This window comes from Callithrix jacchus, chromosome 7 (genome assembly GCF_049354715.1).
Source record: "Callithrix jacchus isolate 240 chromosome 7, calJac240_pri, whole genome shotgun sequence".
NCBI classification, from domain to species: domain Eukaryota; kingdom Metazoa; phylum Chordata; class Mammalia; order Primates; family Cebidae; genus Callithrix; species Callithrix jacchus.
Window position 1 is genome coordinate 76,291,514 of NC_133508.1, and position 20,863 is coordinate 76,312,376.

Below are 20,863 nucleotides of genomic sequence, written 5' to 3' on the forward strand. Positions count from 1 at the left end.
GATGGTAAATATTACTGTAGGCTTTGCAGGCCATAGCTCTTCTGCCCTTGTAGCAGGAAAGCAGCCAAGTCATACTTACGGAAATAAGCGTGGCTGTATCCCCATAAAGCTTTCTTTATGGACAGTGAAATTTTAATTTCACATTAATTTTCATGTGCTAAAAAAAATATATATGTGTATATATGTATATATATGTGTGTGTATATATATATATATATATAGAGAGAGAGAGAGAGAGAGAGAAAGAGAGAGAGAGAGAGTTGGTGTTTCGCTCTTGTCACCAGGCTGGAGTGCAATGGTGCGTTCTCCACTCACTGCAACCTCCACCTCCTGGGTTCAAGCGATTCTCTAGCCTCAGTGTCCTGGGCAGCTGGGATTACAGGAGCCCGCCACCACGCCCAGCTAATTTTTGTATTTTTAGTATAGAGAGGATTTTACCATGTTGGCCAGGCTGGTCTCGAACTTCTGACCTCAAGTGATCCGCCCGCGTCAGCCTCCCAAAGTGCTGGGATTACAGGCGTGAGCCACCACGCCTGGGCAAGAAAATATTCTTAATTTTTTCCCAACGATTTCAAAGGTAAAAATCATTCTTAGCTCCTGGGTTGTCAAAAAAAAGACGCGCAGGATGACCACGCACCGTAGTTTATCGTTTGCCCAAAAGAGTCGGATTGATTTGGCCAAGGTTTGCCTGCCCCAACACCGTGAGCCCTGGGAAGCGCCAGGATCCCGTCCTCTTGTTCACCGTGGCGCACCGCAAGCTGTCCCGGATGCTTCCGGGCAGCGGGTTGCGGGTTGGACCAACGCCAGGGTGGGCGGGGTCTGAGAGGTGAGGGCTGCGGGGATGGGGCGGGGCCAAAGAGGGGCGGAACAGTGGGGAAGGGGGCGGGACAGTGGGGAAGGGGGCGGGTCGAGTGCCGGCTTCCGGCGGAAAAGGGCGCGAGCAAGATGGCCACTACCAAGCGCGTTTTGTACGTGGGTGAGCAGGCGGTGGCGCTAGCTGGAGTCTGGGCGAACGCGACCCCCAGAAGGTCGGGGCGTGGGGTGGGACATGTCTCTGAACCAGGAGGACGGCGAGCAACTGTCAAGGCTGGGTCTGGCGGTGGGCCCGGCGGTATAGCTCTGTCTCTAGTAGATGGTAGCAAACTAGAATGATCTTGGGAAAATGTATATTTGAAACCGTAACTTCTCTGCTTAAACTCCTTCAAAGGTTTCCCACTGTTCTCAGGAAAAAGTGCAAACTACTTAGCAGTAGCCACTTCTCCAGCTTCTTTGCTTTGCTTCCTAATTCCCTGGGTCTCCCGAAAAATGACCCATTTGCTCCTAAGTGTCAGGCTATTTCACGCCTTTGGACCTCTGCTTTTGCGAACTCCCTTGCAGTGAACAGCCTTGCCGCACACCTCAGGTGTGTGAACCCGAGACGGAATTCTGACTTGCTAGCCCGCTGAGCTCCAACGGGCCCCGAGGAGCGGTAGAGGAATATTAATGGTCCTCCAGATCCTCTTGTTAATTTGTTTTACAAACATCCAGTGCAGTGACGGCTCAGCCTCAGCCCCAGCGCCAGCCCCAGCCTAAGGGAAGGAGTTCCCAGACTAGCCAGAAAAGAAGTGGGAATTACCTCAGTAGCACACTTTTGATAAGTGCTGTAGTGGGGATGGACTATGATGATAGGGGCTTGGCTGCGGGACAAATGACCCATTCTTCTGGAGAAGTGAGGGCAAACTCTGGATGAGGTGATGCCAGAACTGATGAGCGGAAGTTAGCTACGTTACCAAAGCAGAAGCAAGGCTGTTCACTGCAAGGGATTCACAAAAGCAGAGGTCCAAAGGCGTGAAATAGCCTGACACTTGGGGGCAAGTGGGTTATTTTTCAGGTGACCTAGGGAATTGGGAAGCAAAGCAAAGAAGCTGGAGAGGTGGCTACCACTAAGGAGTTTGCACTTTATCCTGAGGACAGTGGGAAGTGTCTGAAGGAGTTTAAGCAAAGAAGTTACAGGTGCAAATCTGCATTTTCCTAAGATCATTCTAGTAGGCTTTGTGGAATTGGTAGAGGGAATGGAGGCAGGGAGGTCAGTCGTGAAGCTATTGCAGTAAACCGAGGACTAGATGATAATCTGAAAGCAGGGTGAAGAGAGGAATGTTTTCATAAGTATGGATGGGCAGAGATGAGAGGGGTGTGCGTATGTATGTGTGTGTGTACCCAAAGAACTGAATGGAAGGACCCTGTCCCCTGGCTAGCATGCTAACTGGGCTGCCAAGGACTTCTGCAAGAGTATGGAGATCAGTGGCTCAAAAGGCTCTTGACTTATTTGCAGGTGGACTGGCAGAGGAGGTGGACGACAAAGTTCTTCATGCTGCATTCATTCCTTTTGGAGACATCACAGATATTCAGATTCCTCTGGATTATGAAACAGGTGAGTTATTTTAGTGTCTCTCATGTTCAGAATCCTCCTATTAGGAAAAGGCCTTAAAAAAAATTAAAGTCACATCACAATTCTAAATATATATTCTAAATATGGTTAGTATACACTACAGTTAAGTTCATGAAGGTGCCTGGTGACAGTGATCTTGATGGAGAAGGAATGTTCTGAGGCCATGTGGTTGTGAAATTTAAATTCTTTTCAGAGTCTTCAGCTGTTGGGTTGAGATAAGACAGGTTTTTTGGTAGACCAGTAGGGAGATAGGTTTGAACTACATTGAGATTTGAATGTTGTTTTAATCTATCTGGATATTTGGTTCAATTCATTCACTTCAGAGGACAGTAAAGAAAAAAACATGAAAAAAAGAAAAATAATTAAAATTAATCTATCTGGATGGGTACCCTATCCCACCTGCTCCTTCTTGGCATCTGTGCTATTAAATGAGGCAGCAGGAAAGTCTAGCCCCATGATGGTGGGCGGGGGTGGGGTTCTTGGCCTCTGAATACCTGAGTGGGTTTCCCTTCAGTTGGTATCACAATTACAGTTCAGTTTTCTATTTTACCTTTGTTGTCATTTGTAGGATTGTAGTTTTAGGCCCAGTTTTATCATCAAACTTGCATATGATTGTTAGCAAGGTCTTTAAACTCTCTGGGCCTGAGGAATCTTTAATTTTAAAATGGGAAGGTTATATTGGCTTTCTAAGGGCCCTTCTAGCTCTGACTTCTATAATTAACGTTTTTGTGCTTAGCCTTTCTAGTTAGTTCAGCATTTTCCTGAGTATAAAGACTGAGCATCTTTATCAAGTTTTAGGATTCATGCTTTATGCACAGTTGATGCACAAAATGTATATTTGGATATATAATTGATGGGTCAAATGACTTGCTTTTTAAAATTAATTAATTATTCTTTTGAGATGGAGTCTTTCTCTGTTGCCAGGCTGGAGTGCAGTGGCGTGATCTCGGCTCACGCCGAGTCTCCTAGGTTCAAGCGATTCCCCTCCCTCAGCCTCCCGAGTAGCTGGGACTACAAGTGTGCACCACCGCACGCCTGGCTATTCTTTTTTTTTATTTTATTTTAATAGAGATGGGGTTTCACCGTGTTGGCCAGGATGGTCTCGATCTTCTGACCTTGTGATCCACCCATCTCGGCCTCCCAAAGTGCTGGGTTTACAGGCGTGAGCCACTGCACCTGGACATCTTTATTTTTCTAGTTGCCTTGCATGTAATAGTTAAGGTTTTAAGTTTGGCTTTGGTATAATAATACTTATTTTAAAGATTAAAAATACAGTTTGTTATTTAGCTATGTCCATTAAAAAAACAAAGTTTATTATTGCTTAAAGTATTGTTTAAGAAGAATCAAAGAATGAGATTCCTTCTTCTTAAATAGCTATTGGATAGAATTACAGGTGTTCAGATATGGCATGTAACTGACTTCACTTTGTGACCATCCTGTTTCTTCCCATTGCCCCACATAGTAATTACTTGTTTTTGTTTTCCATTTTGCAGAAAAGCACCGAGGATTTGCTTTTGTTGAATTCGAGTTGGCAGAGGTGAGAGTCTGTGTTACTAGTGTTTAGTCCTTGGTTTGTGGTGGTGGTACTGATTACAAAGGAAGCTTTTCACCATTTGATTAGGTTGTTGGGCCTTAAGCTGATACTGCCAGAGAGATCAGAAGTGTTTTTCTAAGAAAGGCTTCCCTCACATAATCAGACTGGACTGTGAATAACACATCAGACCTTCTTCCAGGCCCTTCCCTTCTTGCCCTGCAGTGGAGCTCCTACACCCCTGTTCATTGAGCATTCTTGCCTGGCAGCAGTGGTGATTATTTCTTGTGCCTTCAACTGGATGGCAGATTGTTGCACCACCAGCTCTAAAATCAGCCAGGAAGTGCTCTTTGTTAGAAACACACACAACCTAGGCAAGAAATGTAGAGGTGGCATTTTCCTAGATTTTTGCTTCTAAGTATGTTTAGACACCATAAGAAGCATTTGGCTGCAAGCCTAAACTTGTACCTTTGTCTTTTCTTTGCAGGATGCTGCAGCAGCTATCGACAACATGGTATGGCTAGGAATCTTTGTTATAGCCGAAATTGCTTTTTGGTGGTATAGAGGGTCCTTATTCATATATCAGTTTTCTGGACCTCCAAAGTTACAAGGTTGCAAGGGGAGGTAAAAATTCTCATGTGAAAATATTCATTGTGAATTGATCACTTATAAAATCAGTTCTTAGACTCCTTTCTCATTTAACAATAATGTAAGTCCTCATCATCCGTGTTGGTCAGTCTCTCAGTGGCTGTCCCATGTATAGGATAGTAAATTGCAAACAACGCAAATTGATTGTACAGTGTAACTGCATATTTTGCAAAATAGCAAGATTTCGTGAACTATTAGACCAATTTACAATTGAGAAGAGAAATTTAATTATGGCAGCTGCAAATCACTGATACAAATGATTTGGATATCTTGGAAAGGTCCTTGAGAAAAATGATAATGCTCTTTAGTGTTGGTGCCCTCCTTGAGATCCTTTTAATTTTCGTGTCTGATATGAAGTGCAAAGATACCATACTCATGATAGAATTTTGTTGGAAAAAATACTTCAAACAGTGCCTGTTACTTTTTTTTTTTTTTAAACAGTCTTGAACTCCTGGGTTCAAGCAGTCCTACCTTCTCAGCCTCCCAAGTAGCTGGAATTACAGGCTCAAGCCAACAGGGCTACCTATTACATTTCTTTTTTTTTTTTTCTTTTTTTTTGAGATGGAATCTCACTCTGAAACCCAGGCTGGAGTCTAACGATGTGCAATCTTTGCTCACTGCAACCTCTGCCTCCTGGGTTCAAGTGATTCTCTTGCCTCAGCCTCCCGAATAGCTGGGATCACAGGTATGTGCCACCACACCCGGCCAAGTTTTATATTTTTAGTAGAGATGGGGTTTCACCATGTTGGCCAGGCTGGTCTTGAACTCCTGACCTCAGGTGATCCACCTGTCTCGGCCTCCCAAAATGCTAGAATTAAAGGCATGAGCCACCGGGCCCAGCCTGTTACATTTCTTTCTACTAGTTAATGCATAGTTAATCCTGAATATTAATTGTAAGAAACTTATTTTTAGCTTCATTACAGTAGTTTCCCAGTCAAACCTTTTATAATTTTCTCTTTTACCATGAAATCTTCATCACTACTTTAAGTGGATTCACATTAAGTGACCTTTCCTGATACTGATATTATCTTTAGATAATGAAATGTTCTTTTATTCCTTGTTCTGTTATCCATTCACCAAATGTATTCCTCAGCTGTCAGAGATCATTTTTCTTTCACTTCGAAGCTTATCTTTGCTGGGTGTGGTGGCTCATGCCTGTAGTCCCAGCACTCTGGGAGGCTGAGGCAGGTGGATCACCTGAGGTCAGGAGTTCGAGACAAGCCTGACCAACATGGAGAAACCCCATCTCTACTAAAAATACAAAAAATTAGCTGGGTGTGGCAGTACATGCCTGTAATCCCAGCTACTTGGGAGGCTGAGGCAGGAGAATCGCTTGAACCTGGGAGGTGGAGGTTACAAGTTTGAGCCATTGCACTCCAGCCTGGATAACAAGAGTAAAACTCCATCTCAAACCGCACCACCCCCCAAAAAAAATGAAAACAAAGCTTATCTTGACTTTTGAAGGTGAACTCAAAAGTTCTAAATGAGAAACTGCATTTATTCTTGTAATTTTGAGTGTTCTGAACCCAGAGTTACTTTTGGTAATAAAGGTCTTTGTGTGCTGATATGAAGGAAAGGGGTGTGTGTCATGCTTCTAGAGTTCTTGCAACTCACGGGTGGCTTTGGGTGGGTGCATACTTACTGGTAGGGGCTCAGGGATTAACGGAGGACAAATCCTAAGTGTGTCTCAGAAGTAAATGGAAAGCTGGCTGGCCCTCTGTTAACCTAAGAGAGTTTAAGCAGCTGGATTTTCAATTTTTACAGAATGAATCTGAGCTTTTTGGACGTACAATTCGTGTGAATTTGGCCAAACCAATGAGAATTAAGGAAGGCTCTTCCAGGCCAGGTGAGTAGGAGCAAATTCTGGATTCTCTGTGATGTTCTGCAATTTGGCCTTAGTTGCATTTTTTGTCTCTATTTACTTGGAAGTAGGTGCTCTAAATGCTGCTTCCTGGTAGATAGGAGTAGATGATGGTTCACATTGGGAGTGGCATGTACCACCTTTGTAGAAAAACAAAAAGTGAGTTTGAGCTTCTCATCAAAGCCAGAGTAATTGTTTTTGTTATGAGAGAAATTCCTGCTTGATCTCATCTTTCCATTTTCTTGATATTCCATTCCTAGGGTGCTCCATCAAGGGCTGAAACCAGCCAAGGCTATACCTTTGCTTTCAGCATACCTACTTTCCTTAGCCCTACTGAGAGCTGGACTTCAGGGCCAACATTCTGGGTGGGAACTTTCCTTACCCCTGGGAGTCTCAGTGGGGAATTGTCTGGCACAGAGGCCACATAGCATCTTCCACTTTGCTGACCAAAGCAGATACTTTGCAGTTCAAGCTAATAGCTTGAGTTAACATTTGTTTGATTCTTTCCTTTCAGTTTGGTCAGATGATGACTGGTTGAAGAAGTTTTCTGGGAAGACACTTGAAGAGAATAAAGAGGAAGAAGGGGCAGAGCCTCCCAAAGCAGAGACCCAGGAGGTGAGAATGAAGTCTCCTGCTTTTAGAGGACAGGCTGGCACTGTCTGCAGGAGAATTTTTTTTTTTTTTTTTCCTCCCCTGAGACGGAGTTTCACTCTCGTTACCCAGGCTGGAGTGCAATGGTGCAATCTCGGCTCACCGCAACCTCCGCCTCCTGGGTTCGGGCAATTCTCCTGCCTCAGCCTCCTGAGTAGCTGGGATTACAGGCATGCGCCACCATGCCCAGCTAATTTTTTGTATTTTTAGTAGAGATGGGGTTTCACCATGTTGACCAGGATGGTCTTGATCTCTTGACCTCGTGATCCACCTGCCTCAGCCTCCCAAAGTGCTGGGATTACAGGCGTGAGCCACCGCGCCCGGCCTTTTTTAAGTTTAATGGAAATTTGCAAATACACATACCAAAGTGGAGGGAATGAATAATGAATTCTTAGGACTTTGGTAAAGTCAGTATTGAGTGAATGCAAGGGCAAAGCTTTGGGTCTCTCATCCACATTGTGTTCTCTGTGATGAACATCTCAGCTCTGCTCATGTATGGATTTGTGATTATCAGCTGATGGGGAGAAAGCTGAGGTGCCCCTCTTCATCCTTTCTGATCAGTCCCCCTCCTTCACTGAGGAGTTTGGCACGAGGTTCATGGTCTTCTTATTCCTGTGCTAATGCAGGGGTGAAAGGATAGGGTAGTGCCACCTTCCTTCACCCTGTACATGGGTTCACAGTGCTCTAGTCCTAAGAGAACCTGCCAGGGCACTTCCCCCTGATTCTCAGCATAGGTCTCTGACAGTTGCTTCTTGGACTTCCCCTCCTCCGGGTACCTTGTGAGTGTTGTCATTCTTCTGTATTTCTTTGTTGGCTCATGGTTTCGCTCTTTTCTCTCAGCTGAAACAGTAGCAGTCAGTCTGTAATTTTATGCAGCCTCTCTTATGCTGTTGACCTTCATGTTCTGTTTCTAGTCCTGAGCTTCAGATATTTCTGCCTGCAAGTCTCATAGGCAGCCTAAGTTTGCCTAAAATGGATCCCCTCCTTCTCTAATCCTGTCTTCTGTGATCTCAGTCTTGGCTAATTTGCTACCATTCATCCACACATTGGCCCAAGCCAAAAATTTGGATGGAAAGCAGAACTCATAACGTGGCCATCGCACTCGAGTCCCCCTGGATCACCCTGTATCCGCTGCTTAGTCTTATCTACTTGGAGCACAAAGCAAGGCCCAGCATCCTCCACTGTCTTCTGAGCACTTAGATCTGAGCAAGAGGGCTGCCCCCTTGCTTCCGTGTAGCCAGCCAGCATATGTGCAGGGCCAAGCATAGAGGGAGGAGGTGGTGGGACATGGTCTGCCTAACTAGAGGACAGTGTGTGGGCTGGAACTGCCATTTGAAGATGTTGACAGTTGTGTATCATAGGCCAGAAAAGCACTGTTCTGTGACTGTAAAGCAAGAGGAGGAAACCGATGCTTCTGAGGGCAAGCCTGATGAGATAACATGCCTGTGTATGGGGCTCAGGTTAGCCAGTACTGAGGTCTCCTGTTGCTGGGCATCCAGCTGGGCGCTACGGCTGTGGCTCCTGCCTCCTGCAGCCCTGTCAAGGCCAAGGCCTTCCCTGTCAGCACTTGCTCCAGCCTGCTCATTGGAGCTGTGTTCTGGGTGGGTGTATAGAATACTAAGCTCCTACTTGGGGCATCAGGGAGCTCTCTCTAACTAGCAATTTCTTCTGCACCTAGGGAGAGCCTGCTGCTAAAAAGGCCCGGTCAAATCCTCAGGTGTACATGGACATTAAGATTGGGAACAAGCCGGCCGGCCGCATCCAGATGCTCCTGCGTTCCGACGTTGTGCCCATGACAGCAGGTGAGCGGGACGCTGGTGGCTGAGCAGTGAGCCTTTCCCAGGTGCTTGCCACTTTACTTCTTGTGCCCTCAATATTGCTTCTGACCTAAGTTGATTTGAAGCATCTCAGATCCTGGGATCTAGTAACAGATGAGTCAGAACAGGTGTTTTTGAAGCTTTATAAGTGCTGACTTACTACCTTTTAATAATCATTTTTTAAAAATACAAGTAAATATTATATTCTTTTTTAAAAAAAAGAATACCATACACATATATTCCAATAATAATTAAGACAATAAACTGAAAACTTAAGTTGTTTTTCCCCCTCAACATCCAGTCCTAAATTCTAGAAGTAGCTAGTGCTTTTACTGAGTATTCTTTGTAACTTATTAAATATTGACTCTATTTATTCTCTTTTTAATCTAAATTTTATTATTATCTAGACATATAAAGAGTCAATTCAACTTCACAAAGCTTGTTTTGGAAAAACAGTCGTCCCCTGGTGTGTCCCTATGCCCTGCTGCCAGCGCCATTTGCTGTTCCTCCGAGGAGCCGATTTCAACTCTTAGGTCTTTTGATTTTTATTTCCGTGTTGATAGATAACAGGTTTATATTTCTACTTGCTGTTTTCCGTTTTAAGCATTATCTTCTGATTTTCTACTTCAGAGGACGAGGAATTAGTTTTTAAAATTCCCCTTCTCTGGCCCCTCATCTTCCTTGTATAGGTACTATAATTTTTGTTAGGTCCTAAATTATTTTAACAATGTAGACACCATGTGATAACTTCCTTTCATGCACAGCATTTTGTTTTGCCTGGAATTGATAATTGCCTTGTTTGTGCAGTTTTCGATGTAATCAATCCTGATTTTCTCCCAGATTATCCTGCTGGGGCCTTTGCATCCAGGTGTCTGCATCTTGTTAGGCAGAGATGAGGGCAGGGCTGAATGCCACAACATTCGGTATATCAACTTTCATGTAATCTCCACTTGTCGTTATATACCTCAGCCCTCACTACATGTAGGATATCCTAGTGCAAAGAGCCCCTGCTTTAACCTACCAAAGACTAGACCCCCAGCTGGCTACCAGGTGGAGGAGGGTGGCCCCCAGCTGCAGAGTCAGGGAGAGGAGCCCAAGGATTAACCACTTTCTTATACAGGCTTTCAGCCAAACTTACTATCTCCAGGATTACCTGCACCTGTTTCTCTGAGATTTTGGAGTGCAAACTGAGTTGCTTCTTGGCTTTTACCAGCTTAAGATTCAGCTTTCTTGGGACTGCTTTATCATTTAGGGCTCATCTATTTGTTTTCTAACTTCAGAAATTTTTGTTGCTATTGTCTCTTCCTCCCCGCTTTTTAAGTTTTAAAGTGTACAGTTTGTTAGCATTAATTATGTTCACACTATCACTGTTTGAAATTTTTTAATCACCCTAAACAAAGCCTCTTATTTTATTCTTTGAGATGGAGTCTCACTCTGTTACCCAGGCTGGAGTGCAATGGCACGATCTCAGCTCACTGCAGCCTCTACCTCCCAGGTTCAAGCGATTCTCCTGCCTCAGCCTCCTGAGTAGGTGGGATTACAGGCATACACCACCATGCCTGGCTAATTTTTGTCTTTTTAGTAGAGACGGGGTTTCACCATGTTTGTCAGGCTGGTCTCAAACTCCTGACTTGTGATCTGCTTCCTTGGCCTCCCAAAGTGCTGGGATTACAGGCATTAGCCACGGTGCCCAGCCCAAAACCTCTTATTATTAGAGGTACCTATTAAACAATAACTCCCCATTTTCATCTCCCCTTAGCTTCTGATAACCTCTAATCTTTGTGTCTATGAATTGGCCTATCCTAGATTTTCCAAATAAGTGGAATCATACAATAGTTATCCTTTTTCATGTCTTATTTTGCATAACATAATGGTTTCAAGGTTCATCCATTACCATTTATCAGTGCTGCATACCTTTTTATCGCTGAATAATAATTCTGTTATATTTGGAATAAATATCTTGTTTACTCATTTATTGATTGATACTTGCACATTGTTTTCATCTTTTGACTATTGTAAATAATGCCTGTGTGAATATCCACATATAAGTATATGTTTAAATCCCTGTTTTCAATTACTTTAGATATATATGCCTAGGAGTAGAAATGCTTAGTCATATGCTAACTCTATTATTTAACTTTTTGTGGAAATGCCAAACTATTTTCCCTAGTGGCTGGGTTATTTTACACTTCTACTAGCAGTGTATGAGTGTTTCAACTTTTTTCACATCTTTTTTTTTTTTTCTGAGACGGAGTCTTGCACTGTCGCCCAGGCTAGAGTACAGTGATGCAATACTGGCTCACTACAACCTCCGCCTTCTGGGTTCAAGTGATTCTCGTGCCTCAGCCTCCCAAGTAGCTGAGATTAAAGGCGCCTGCCACCATGCCCAGCTAATTTTTTGTTTTTAGTAGAAATGAGGTTTCACCATCTTTGCCAGGCTGGTCTCACACTCCTGACCTCGTGATCCACCTGCCTCAGCCTCCCAAAGTGCTGGGATTACAGGTGTGAGCCACATGCTCGGCCAACATCTTCTCTTAACAGTTGTGAAATGGTATCTCATTGTAGTTTTTTTTTTTTCTTTTATTTTCCATTTATTTTCGTTTATTTTCATTGCAGTTTTTATTTCCTACTGACTAATGATTTTGAACATGTTTTCATGTGGTTGGCCATTTGTGTATCTTCTTTGGAGAAATATCTCTTCAAATCTTTGGCTCATTTATTAACTGGATTGTTTGTTTTTTTGTTTTTGTTTTTTTTTTTTTGAGAGACAGGGTCTTGCTCTGTCTCCCAGGCTGGAGTGCAGTGTCGAGGTCATGGCTTACTATAGCTTTGAACCCTTGACCTCCAGTGATCCTCCTTCCTTGGCCTCCCAAAGCACTGGGATTACAGCATGCCTGGCCTTTTTGTTGTTGAATTATAAGAGTTCATTATATATTTTGGATATTAAACCCTTATTAAATGTGATTGCAAATAAGCATTCTTCCATTCTGTGGGTTGCTTTGCCCTCTACTGGTGTAGTTCTTTGATGCATGTCTTAAAATTCGATAAAATCTGATTATCTATTTTTTCTTTTACCTATGCTTTTGGTGTGATATTTAAGAAACCATTGCCAAATCCAGAGTCATGAAGATTTGCCAATATGTTTTCTTCTAAGATCCATAGTTTTTTCTTTTAAAGAATCAGTTTGCTACCAATTTAGTGTGGTTTTGGAAGGGAACAGAGCTAGTATATGTATATTCAGTCCCCTTTTATCAGAATCTCCTATAGTAGTAGGAGATTCTGTCTCCTGCAGAGTAGTGGCTCACACCTGTAAACCTAGCACTTTGGGAGGCTGAGGTGGGTGGATCATCTGAGGTCAGACCAACATGGTAAAACCCCGTCTCTACTGAAAATATAGAATTAGCCAGGTGTATGGCACACACCCGTAGTCCCAGCTACTCGGGAGGCTGAGGCAGGGGAATGGCTTGAGCCAGGAGGTGGAGGCTGCAGTGAACTGAGATTGCACCATTGCACTCCAGCCTAGGCAACAAGAGTCAACTGTGTCTCAAAACAAAAGAATCCCTTTTGGTCCTTACGAGGTTAGTACTGCAAGGGCATATTATAATGAGTGTCTCTTATTTTATTTATTTATTTATTTATTTATTTTTTGCCGGTACAGATATTTTATTTTCTCAGAGCACACATTGGGCCTAGGCTACGGCTGCCCCCATAGCTCCCCTCTTGTCACAAGATGCAAATGTCACTTCTGGGGCACAGTTATCTCCAGCTGGGGGTATAAGCAAAGGCCACTGTGTAAGGAGGCAAAGCTCACCCTTACTGTCTGAAGGATCTCCAACAAGCATATTCTGGATAGAGCTCTGGCAGGGAGCTTTCTACAAGGTCTCACTGGAGCTGAGGCTTGACGCCAGGTCCAAGTGCAGGCTTCCTTCCCATCACAGCCTCTGAGCCTTCCTGGGACAGCAGCCGTTGTGCGGGATGGGGGTGTTGTCTGTGATTAAGATCACTTCCAGGCCCCCATGGTCAGTCCACTGATGGCAGACAAGCGTCCTGGCCCCAGGCCTTTCACCACAACTCGGATGTGGGTCACACCCTTTTGGATAGCTTTCGCCGCTGCGGCTATGCCTGCTGTCTGTGCTGTGATGCTTGTGCCCTTCCTGGCATTCCAAAATCCCTCTGTGCCACAGGAAGCATGGCCAAGGGGCTGGTTACTGGCAGAGACTACCTGGATCTGTGTGTTGTTGTAGGATGCTTTAATGTGTGTGATTGGGATCTCCTCAAACTTCTTTCCTGCCCACTTCAGAGAGCTCTCCTCTCCTGGAATAGGAGGGTAAATGCTGAAGCTGGTGTGTCTGGGAGCTGCCGTCTTCTCTTCAACTTCCTGCTTGACCGCAGTGTCTTGCAGCTGCCGGGCGCCTGTGTGGATGATCCGGGCCGGCGTCCTGACCATGACCCCAGTTGTCTGGGGGCCAAGTCCACAGGAGACACGACCCCGCGTTTCTTACAGCCTGCATGACTTGAATTGACCCCCGAGTGTCTCTTATTTTAAAACAAAAATATGAACATTAAACAAAACAGTTTTTTGAGGTTTTGTTCTAGTTTTTAACCTCAGCGCTCTTTCCTTTTTCAATTCCAGAGAATTTCCGCTGCCTCTGCACCCATGAAAAGGGCTTTGGCTTTAAGGGAAGCAGCTTCCACCGCATCATCCCCCAGTTCATGTGCCAGGGCGGTGATTTCACAAACCACAATGGTACTGGAGGCAAGTCCATCTATGGGAAGAAATTCGATGATGAAAACTTTATCCTCAAGCACACGGGACCAGGTAGGAGCCAGTCAGCATGTGGTGGTGAGGGAGGCTGGGCGAGGGTGGGATGGCCATGCAGGATGGAAGGGCGGGCTGTGGTTCTGGCTGAGGGACGAAGAGTCTGGAGGAGACACAGCCACCAGACACCGGAGAAACGTGCAGCCTCGCTAGGGTGGCATCAGCTTGCTTACATTCAGGTACTGTCCATCCCCAGCCGTGTCCGCACTTTCTCTTAACCCAGCTTGGATTCTTTGGTCTGCCGTTGCATGCTCTTATGCCCTCAACCTCACTGCTCTCCCTGCCTCAACCATCAGATTTACTTAGTAAAATCTCAGTGGTTAGTCCCGCACCAACTAGAGAAGAAACACAGAATTGTACTGAATGATCCCATTTGAAATTTATAACTATAGTTCTTAAGGGGGCCCTGGCCAACCTCACCAGATTTCCCTACTTGATGCTCAGTCCCAATCAGAGATGATGTGTCCACGCCTGTCTTCACTCCTGAAGCCCTCATATCATCACCTTCCTGCTTCATCTAATGCTTCACCTCCTGCATCTCTCTACTCATGCATGCTCTGACTTTCTTCCAATTACAGGGGATGAGCTGTCTCTCCTGAGGCCAGCCCCTCCACCTGTGGACTGGATCTTGTCCCTCTCCTCTACTTAGGAACATGTCTTCTAAAGTTGTCCCCCTCTTGTAATCCATTTCCTCTGCTCTGCTAGATCAGTCCATTAGCATGAAAGCGTGCAGTTAACAACCTTTAAAAGAATCTTTGTCCTTCGACCCTTGTTCCCTCTCCAGCTATCACCATGCCTCTGGTCCCCCTGTTAGCATAACTTCTTGAAAACATGGTACAGACTTGCTGCCTTCGCATTTTCTGTAAGCCTTTCCAGCCAGACTTCTAGTCCCATCTCACCATTGAAACCACTCTTGCCAAAGGTACCAGTAGCAAGAGTGGTGATCATCTTATCCCACCTCCCAGACTTTATCTCACCTCTCAGGAGCATTTCATACTACAGGTTGAGTGTCGCTTTCCTGAAATGTTGGGACCAGAAGTATTTTGGATTTTGGAATATTTGCATTATACTTACCAGCTGAGCATCCCAAATCTGAAAATCTCAAATCTGAAATGTGCCAATGAGCATTTCCTTTGAACATCATGTCAGTGCTCAGGAAGTCAGATTTTGGAGCATTTTGGATTTTGGATTTTCACATTTGGGATGCTCAGCTTGTATTAGCTCTGTGTTCCTTGACTTTTCACTTGGCTGGCAGGACTCCTTCCTCTTCTCGTCCCCTTTTACCTAGTTGGCTGCTTTATCTGTCTTTGCTATCTCCTTCTTTTCCTGACCCCTAAACACTGAAGTGCCTCAGAGCCCAGTCTTTTGTTCTCCACAAGCCTGTTACCCACTGCTCCCTTTTTCTAACTGGTGGTTTGTAGGGCCCTTCTTTACCATGCTGAACTGACATGCATAGATGACCCACATCGTTATTTTAAAAATCAATATTCTTCTGTAACTCTAATAGGGAAGAACATCAAAGGAAATAAACAAATTTGTGTAATAAGTAAATATGTTTCTAGATGTATGTGCTTAAGCACAGCTGTGTCAGAACACAAAGTGACTTATTCAGGTATCTGCACCTGTACTCAGATGCAGCAGTTAGAAATGCAGACGGGAGTGTCACCTGGCAACGTGGATACCAGGAGCAGTGATGCTGTTGGTGATATGGCTTTGTGAAATGGTAGATAAAGTTGATTAGGTTCCAAAGTAAAGAACAGTCTGTTGATTTATATAGTAGTTACATTCCTAGAAGATTCCATACAAAACCAAAAAACTCTAAAACTTTGGGCTTATATGTATAATGGAATTATGTTTTTGGTGCAGATAACTGTAAACACATTTTTTACCTGTACCAGTATCTGGCAGGACATTCATTGTTTTGATGTTGTTGTTGTTGTTATTGTTGTTTGGTTTTTGTTTTTTGAGACAGGGTCTCTTTCTATGCCTAGGTTGGAGTGCAGTGGTGCAGGATGGCTCACTGCAGCCTCAACCTCCTTAGCTCAAGCAGTCCTCCTGCCTCAGCCTCCCAAGTAGCTGGGATGACAGTTGCATGCCAACCATAATGCCCAGCTAATTTTTAAGTTTTTTGTAGAGACAAGTTTCATTATATTGCCCAGGCTAGTCTAGAATTCTTAGCTTCAAGTGATCCTCCCACCTCAGCCTCCCAAAGTGCTGGGATTACAGGCATGAGCCACTGCACCCAGCCCCTAGCAGGATGTTTGAAAGACCAAGAGGATATGAGACACTTCATTGTGCCAGACATTGCAGAACACCTAGCATTCCAAGCCCCTACCTGCTAAATGCCAGTGGCACCCCACAGTATTTCTGACAGTCAAAAACACTTTCAAGCCGGGTGTGGTGGCTCATGCCTGAACTCTCAACATTTTGGGAGGCTGAAGTGGCAGCCCAAAGCCAAAGTATCATGTGAGTTCAGGAGTTCAAGACCAGCCTGGATAACATAGTAAGACCCTGTCTCTACCAAAAAAAGAATTAAAAAATTAGCAAAGTGTGGTGGTGCATACCTGTAGTCCCAGCTACTTGGGAGGCTGAGGCGAGAGGATTTCTTGTACCCCAGAGATTGAGGATGCAGTGAGCTGTGATGTACCACTGTACTCCAACCTGGGTGACAGAGCAATCCCTATCTCAAAAAAAAAAAAAAAAAAATTCAAATTTCTGAAGGTTTCCTAGGGACGGGACACTAACCCCACTGAGAAGCAGTGCCCTAAGCAGTCACACCCAGTCCCAGAGCTTTCGGCAGAATCTCTTGAGTTAAGCTCATGCACGTTGACCTCTCCATGCTGATGGGTCCCTGAGCTCCAGAATCCTGTCCAACCGCCTGCCTGCTGTCTTCACTGAATATCCCACAAGCATCTCACACTTCACATGTCTACAACAGTTCTTGGTCTTCTCTCTGAAACTCTTGCTCTCTGCTTCCCTGTTTCAGTAAATGACTCTACTATCCACTTAGCCACTTGGTCAGAAACTTAGGAGTCTTGTGGACACACACATACATACATACATGTACACAGATACACACATATACATGAACATACTCTTAGGTGACAAATGTCCATAAGGCCACATTGTCCTAGCTGTCATTTTGAATAACTCTTTTCCACTGATTGTGAGCTCCACCAGGGCTGGATTATTTTCTGTTCATCAGTGTTCCCAGGGTTTAAGAGGGACCTGGTTACCAAGTAGACACTTAATTGTTAAATAAACGAATGAAGAACAGACGAGTATAAGGTGATTGAAACACCTCATTCACCATTTCACTGAATATTAACTGAATCGAAGATAAGGTGGCCATATTTGCATGTGGTCTGTGCATCCCGGAGTCTGAGCCTGCCTAGCTGAAGGGCTGCTGTCAGCCTGCACAGACGTCCTTTAAGGGCTGGTAGACGGGGTTAGGGGAGCTGATGGTTGTTCTCTCCCCCAGGTCTACTCTCCATGGCCAACTCTGGCCCAAACACCAATGGCTCCCAGTTCTTTCTGACATGTGACAAGACAGACTGGCTGGATGGCAAGCACGTGGTGTTTGGAGAGATCACTGAAGGCCTGGATGTCTTGCGGCAAATTGAGGTATGTGGCCAGGAACGGGCCTCCTCCTCACCCAGGCCCTTGGAGCACAGCCCTGTGGGAGGGCTGGAGAGGTTCTGTGACCTCAGAGAGATGGCCAGGGACTGTGTCCGGGGGGAGGGGCTGCTGCTGCCCAGGTTCCAGGGTGGAAGTGGGCAAATGGGCAGGCTGTTGGTGTCCCTAAATCACTGTCAGTCTCCCTCCTCACTTGCCTTATTTCTGTTCTTCCCACAAAGGCCCAGGGCAGCAAGGACGGGAAGCCAAAACAGAAGGTGATCATCGCCGACTGTGGGGAGTACGTGTGAGGCGACATTCTCTCTGCTTCCCCCTCCGTTCTTGCCCCTGCACATCCAGGAAGGAGCTGGCAGCCTCAGAGGAGGCAGCACTGAGGGTGCTTGTTTGAAGCAAGCAGCATTTGTGGTATGAGCACTTCCTCAGGGCCCACTTGGAGCAGCTCCTCTGTGGGCACAGCCTGGACTAGTCCCAAGCACAGCTGTGGGTCCAGGAGCCAGCACAGGTGCACCTCTCCACCATGGGCAGACTATGCAAAAGGCCACTGGCTTTTCTCACCATTTGCTGCTGGGCCTGTCCTGGGCCTACCAATGTGGCTCTTTAGTGTTTTCTTTGCTAAAATAAACCCTAGTTCTTATACTGCTGCCTCCTGCTAGTTCTTGGGAGTTGTCAGAGATTGTCTGTGGCTAAGCTGGGCCCCCGAGGCAGGCTGGTGAGTGAGGAGAGCAGAGCATCTTTCCTGCAGCTTTCGTTTCCTGCCTTGGGCCGATCCCTTTCAATGTCAAGTGATGTATCTTCATGCCAGGCATCCATGTCAGGGCAGTGGAAATTAAAGACAGTGGAAAGTTCCTGTCTTTTGCTGCCTCTGCTCCTCAACCCAGCTGCTGGTCTTACAGCAAGTGTACTCTCAATGGTTCATTTGTTTATTTGTTCACTTTCATCCTACAGATTGTGAAAAATGAAATTTTTATAATTCAGAGTGCCTTCTCTGTGCCAAGTACTATGCCTATTTGTCAGGAGACAGGAGGCCAACAAATTACATGCGCCTAATCCAGCACGCTGCCTGTTTTTGTGAATCAGGTTTTATTGGAACACAGCCACATCCATTTGTTTACATTTTGTCCATGGTGGTTTCTTACTGCAGTGGCAGAGTTGAGTAGTGGGTATAGCCTGTGTAGACACAATACAGGCTATGGTCCCTATGTTAGGGTTTTCTAGAGAAACAGAACCAATAGGATGTGTACATATGTAGAGAGATTTATTTTAAGGAACTGGCTTGGGCATTTGTAGGAGTTGGCAACTCTGGAATCTGCACGACAGGCCAACAGGCTGGAGGCTCAGGAAAAAAGCTGATGTTGCAGTTCATGTCTGAGGCAGCTTGGAAGCAGAATTTCTTCCTCTGGTGATCTCAGTCTTTTAAGAATTTCAACTGATTGGATGAGGCCCACTCACATTATGGAGGATAATCTGCTTTACTCTCTACTGACTTAAATACTAAGCCATCTAAAAAATAGGCCAGGCAGCCAGGTGTGGTGGCTCACGCCTGTGGTCCCAGCACTTTGGGAAGCAGAGGCGGGCAGATCATGAGGTTAGGAGTTCAAGACCAGCCTGGCCATCATGGTGAAACCTTGTCTCTACTAAAAATACAAAAATTAGCTGGACATGGTGGCACATGCCTGTAATCCCAGCTACTCGGGAGACTGAGGCAGGAGAATTGCTTGAACCAGGACCTGGGAGGCAGAGGTGGCAGTGAGCTGAGATCACACCACTGCACTCCAGCCTGGGCTACAGAGGGAGACTGTCTCAAAAAAAAAAAAATTGGCCAGGCATAGTGGCTTGTGCCTGTAATTCCAGCACTATTGGGAGGCTGAGGCAGGAGGATCACTTGAGCCCAGGAGTTCGAGACCAGCCTGGGCAATGTAGTGAGACTTTCTCTCTAGGAAAAAAAAAAAGCCAGGTGTGGTGGTGCACAGCTATAGTTCCAGCTACTCAGAAGGCTGAGGTGGGAGGATTGCTTGATCCTGGGAGGTTGAGGCTGCAGTCAGCCATGGTCATGCCACTGTACTCCAGCCTGGGTGACAGAGTGAGACCCTGTCTTGAAAAAAACCATCATCACAGCAGCATCTAGACTAGTGTTTGACTAAAAACTGGATACCATGACCTAGCCACACTGACACACAAAACTGACCATCACAGTCCCAAGACCTAAATTATTTACTATCTGAGCCTTTACAAAACAGGATTGCCAGCCACTGAAGAGAACAAATGCTCCCACCCCCTGCTGAGCTCACAGTTTGGCCCTCCTGTGTGCAGCCACTTCTTAGAGCTGGCTTCTCTCCACTCCCACTCCAGATGCTGGTCAGCCAGGAAGTTGTAAAGAATTTCGTCTGCTCTAATCTCTTAGCAGGGACTGAGCCCTGTAGCTGCTGGACACCTCCTGTGGGTTGGGTCACACAGACCATTCAAAATCCACTGAGCTGAGCTTTTTCATCTTGGGTTGTGATCTGGACAAGCCAGGAGGCAGGAGAGGCCCCGTGGTCCTGATGACCCTAGGATAGCTCTTGCTGAGGGATGGTGGCATTCTGGCCCTACCTCTGGCTCCCCTGTGCCAACTGGACTTTCTGAGCTCCAGCTGCTGCAGTTGGCTGAGTTTCAGGCTCCATGTAGCTGACATGTACCACATGGTTACCTCTGAACCCTATGGAGCTTCCAAAAGAGACCCTCCCTCAAAGCACAGCCCTCCTCTCTAAGTGCAAATTATGGCCACCAGAGGTCAGTCACAGGTGTTAGTCAGGTGTCTATGAAGTTGGGGATGATAGCACTGACTTTGGTGCTTGGACAAGAACGAAGAGAGACTGTGTAGAAAAAGCACAGCCAGCCTCCCATAAAAGGGCAGATTCCTGTGACAACCTTGTCACTCTTCCTCCCTGATAGTCTGGGGAAGGGGAGGACAGTGGGCAGTTCTGAAAGCCCAGCAGGTTTGGAGCCATTGGATGTTGACTTCTCTCCCAGTGCTCCACCTGGGTGTCCACAGGTGTTATCTCATTGAATGCACACTGGAACCTTGCACAGGTAAACAGGCTTTAGTGGCATGACTGCCAAAAGTCACCCCGGATGCTTTGGCAGAGCTGGGATTAGAAGCCTGGCCTGTCTCTCTTCAGTAGTAATGGAGTCCTGGGAGGTTTGTTAGGCTTTAGCCTCAATCTATGGCAGGCAGGGTCCACAGCCCTAGGGGGGTGACACAGTCATGGTCCCCATAATTGGCCTAAACCTTTGTGGAGAGACACAGGAGATAAGACCCTGCTCTTCCAGTCTGGAAAGCCGGACAGCCGCACAACTGGCCACCTGCTTTGGCTACGCACCATGCAGCAAGCCAAAGGAAAACTCCAGCTGCCTCAGGAAAACTCTGATCTCTCTGGGAAGTGGACTCAGTGACTCTGTGGATGCCCTTTCCTGTAGCCTGGAGGGCAAAGTG

The 20,863-nt window shown here is 45.7% G+C and overlaps 1 protein-coding gene and 1 pseudogene across 2 annotated transcripts; one reads left to right on the top strand and one right to left on the bottom strand.

Moving 5' to 3' along the window:
• The first annotated feature begins 926 nt into the window (after window positions 1–926).
• PPIE (peptidylprolyl isomerase E) lies at window positions 927–18,027 on the top strand. Of its 2 annotated transcripts, none has more exons than XM_002750644.6 (10): window positions 927–976; window positions 2,312–2,410; window positions 3,922–3,965; window positions 4,447–4,473; window positions 6,372–6,453; window positions 6,983–7,083; window positions 8,798–8,921; window positions 13,570–13,755; window positions 17,237–17,379; window positions 17,613–18,027. In XM_002750644.6, the coding sequence occupies exons 1-10, from the start codon at window positions 946–948 to the stop codon at window positions 17,679–17,681; spliced, it is 906 nt and encodes a 301-aa protein (XP_002750690.1). In that variant the 5' UTR covers window positions 927–945; the 3' UTR covers window positions 17,682–18,027. The 2 variants fall into 2 exon arrangements, with proteins under 2 accessions (XP_002750690.1, XP_008999202.1); XM_009000954.4 differs by having other exon boundaries at window positions 927–968.
• On the bottom strand, window positions 12,742–13,464 carry LOC100401136 (small ribosomal subunit protein uS11m pseudogene; annotated as a pseudogene).
• Window positions 18,028–20,863: the final 2,836 nt, after the last annotated feature.

Bases quoted from the DNA above. Each gene is read 5' to 3' on its own strand.
- PPIE (XM_002750644.6), top strand. From the start codon at position 946: ATGGCCACTACCAAGCGCGTTTTGTACGTGG. The intron at 2,411-3,921 runs GTGAGTTATTTT...TCCATTTTGCAG, and splicing joins TCCTCTGGATTATGAAACAG to AAAAGCACCGAGGATTTGCT. The intron at 13,756-17,236 runs GTAGGAGCCAGT...TCTCTCCCCCAG, and splicing joins CCTCAAGCACACGGGACCAG to GTCTACTCTCCATGGCCAAC.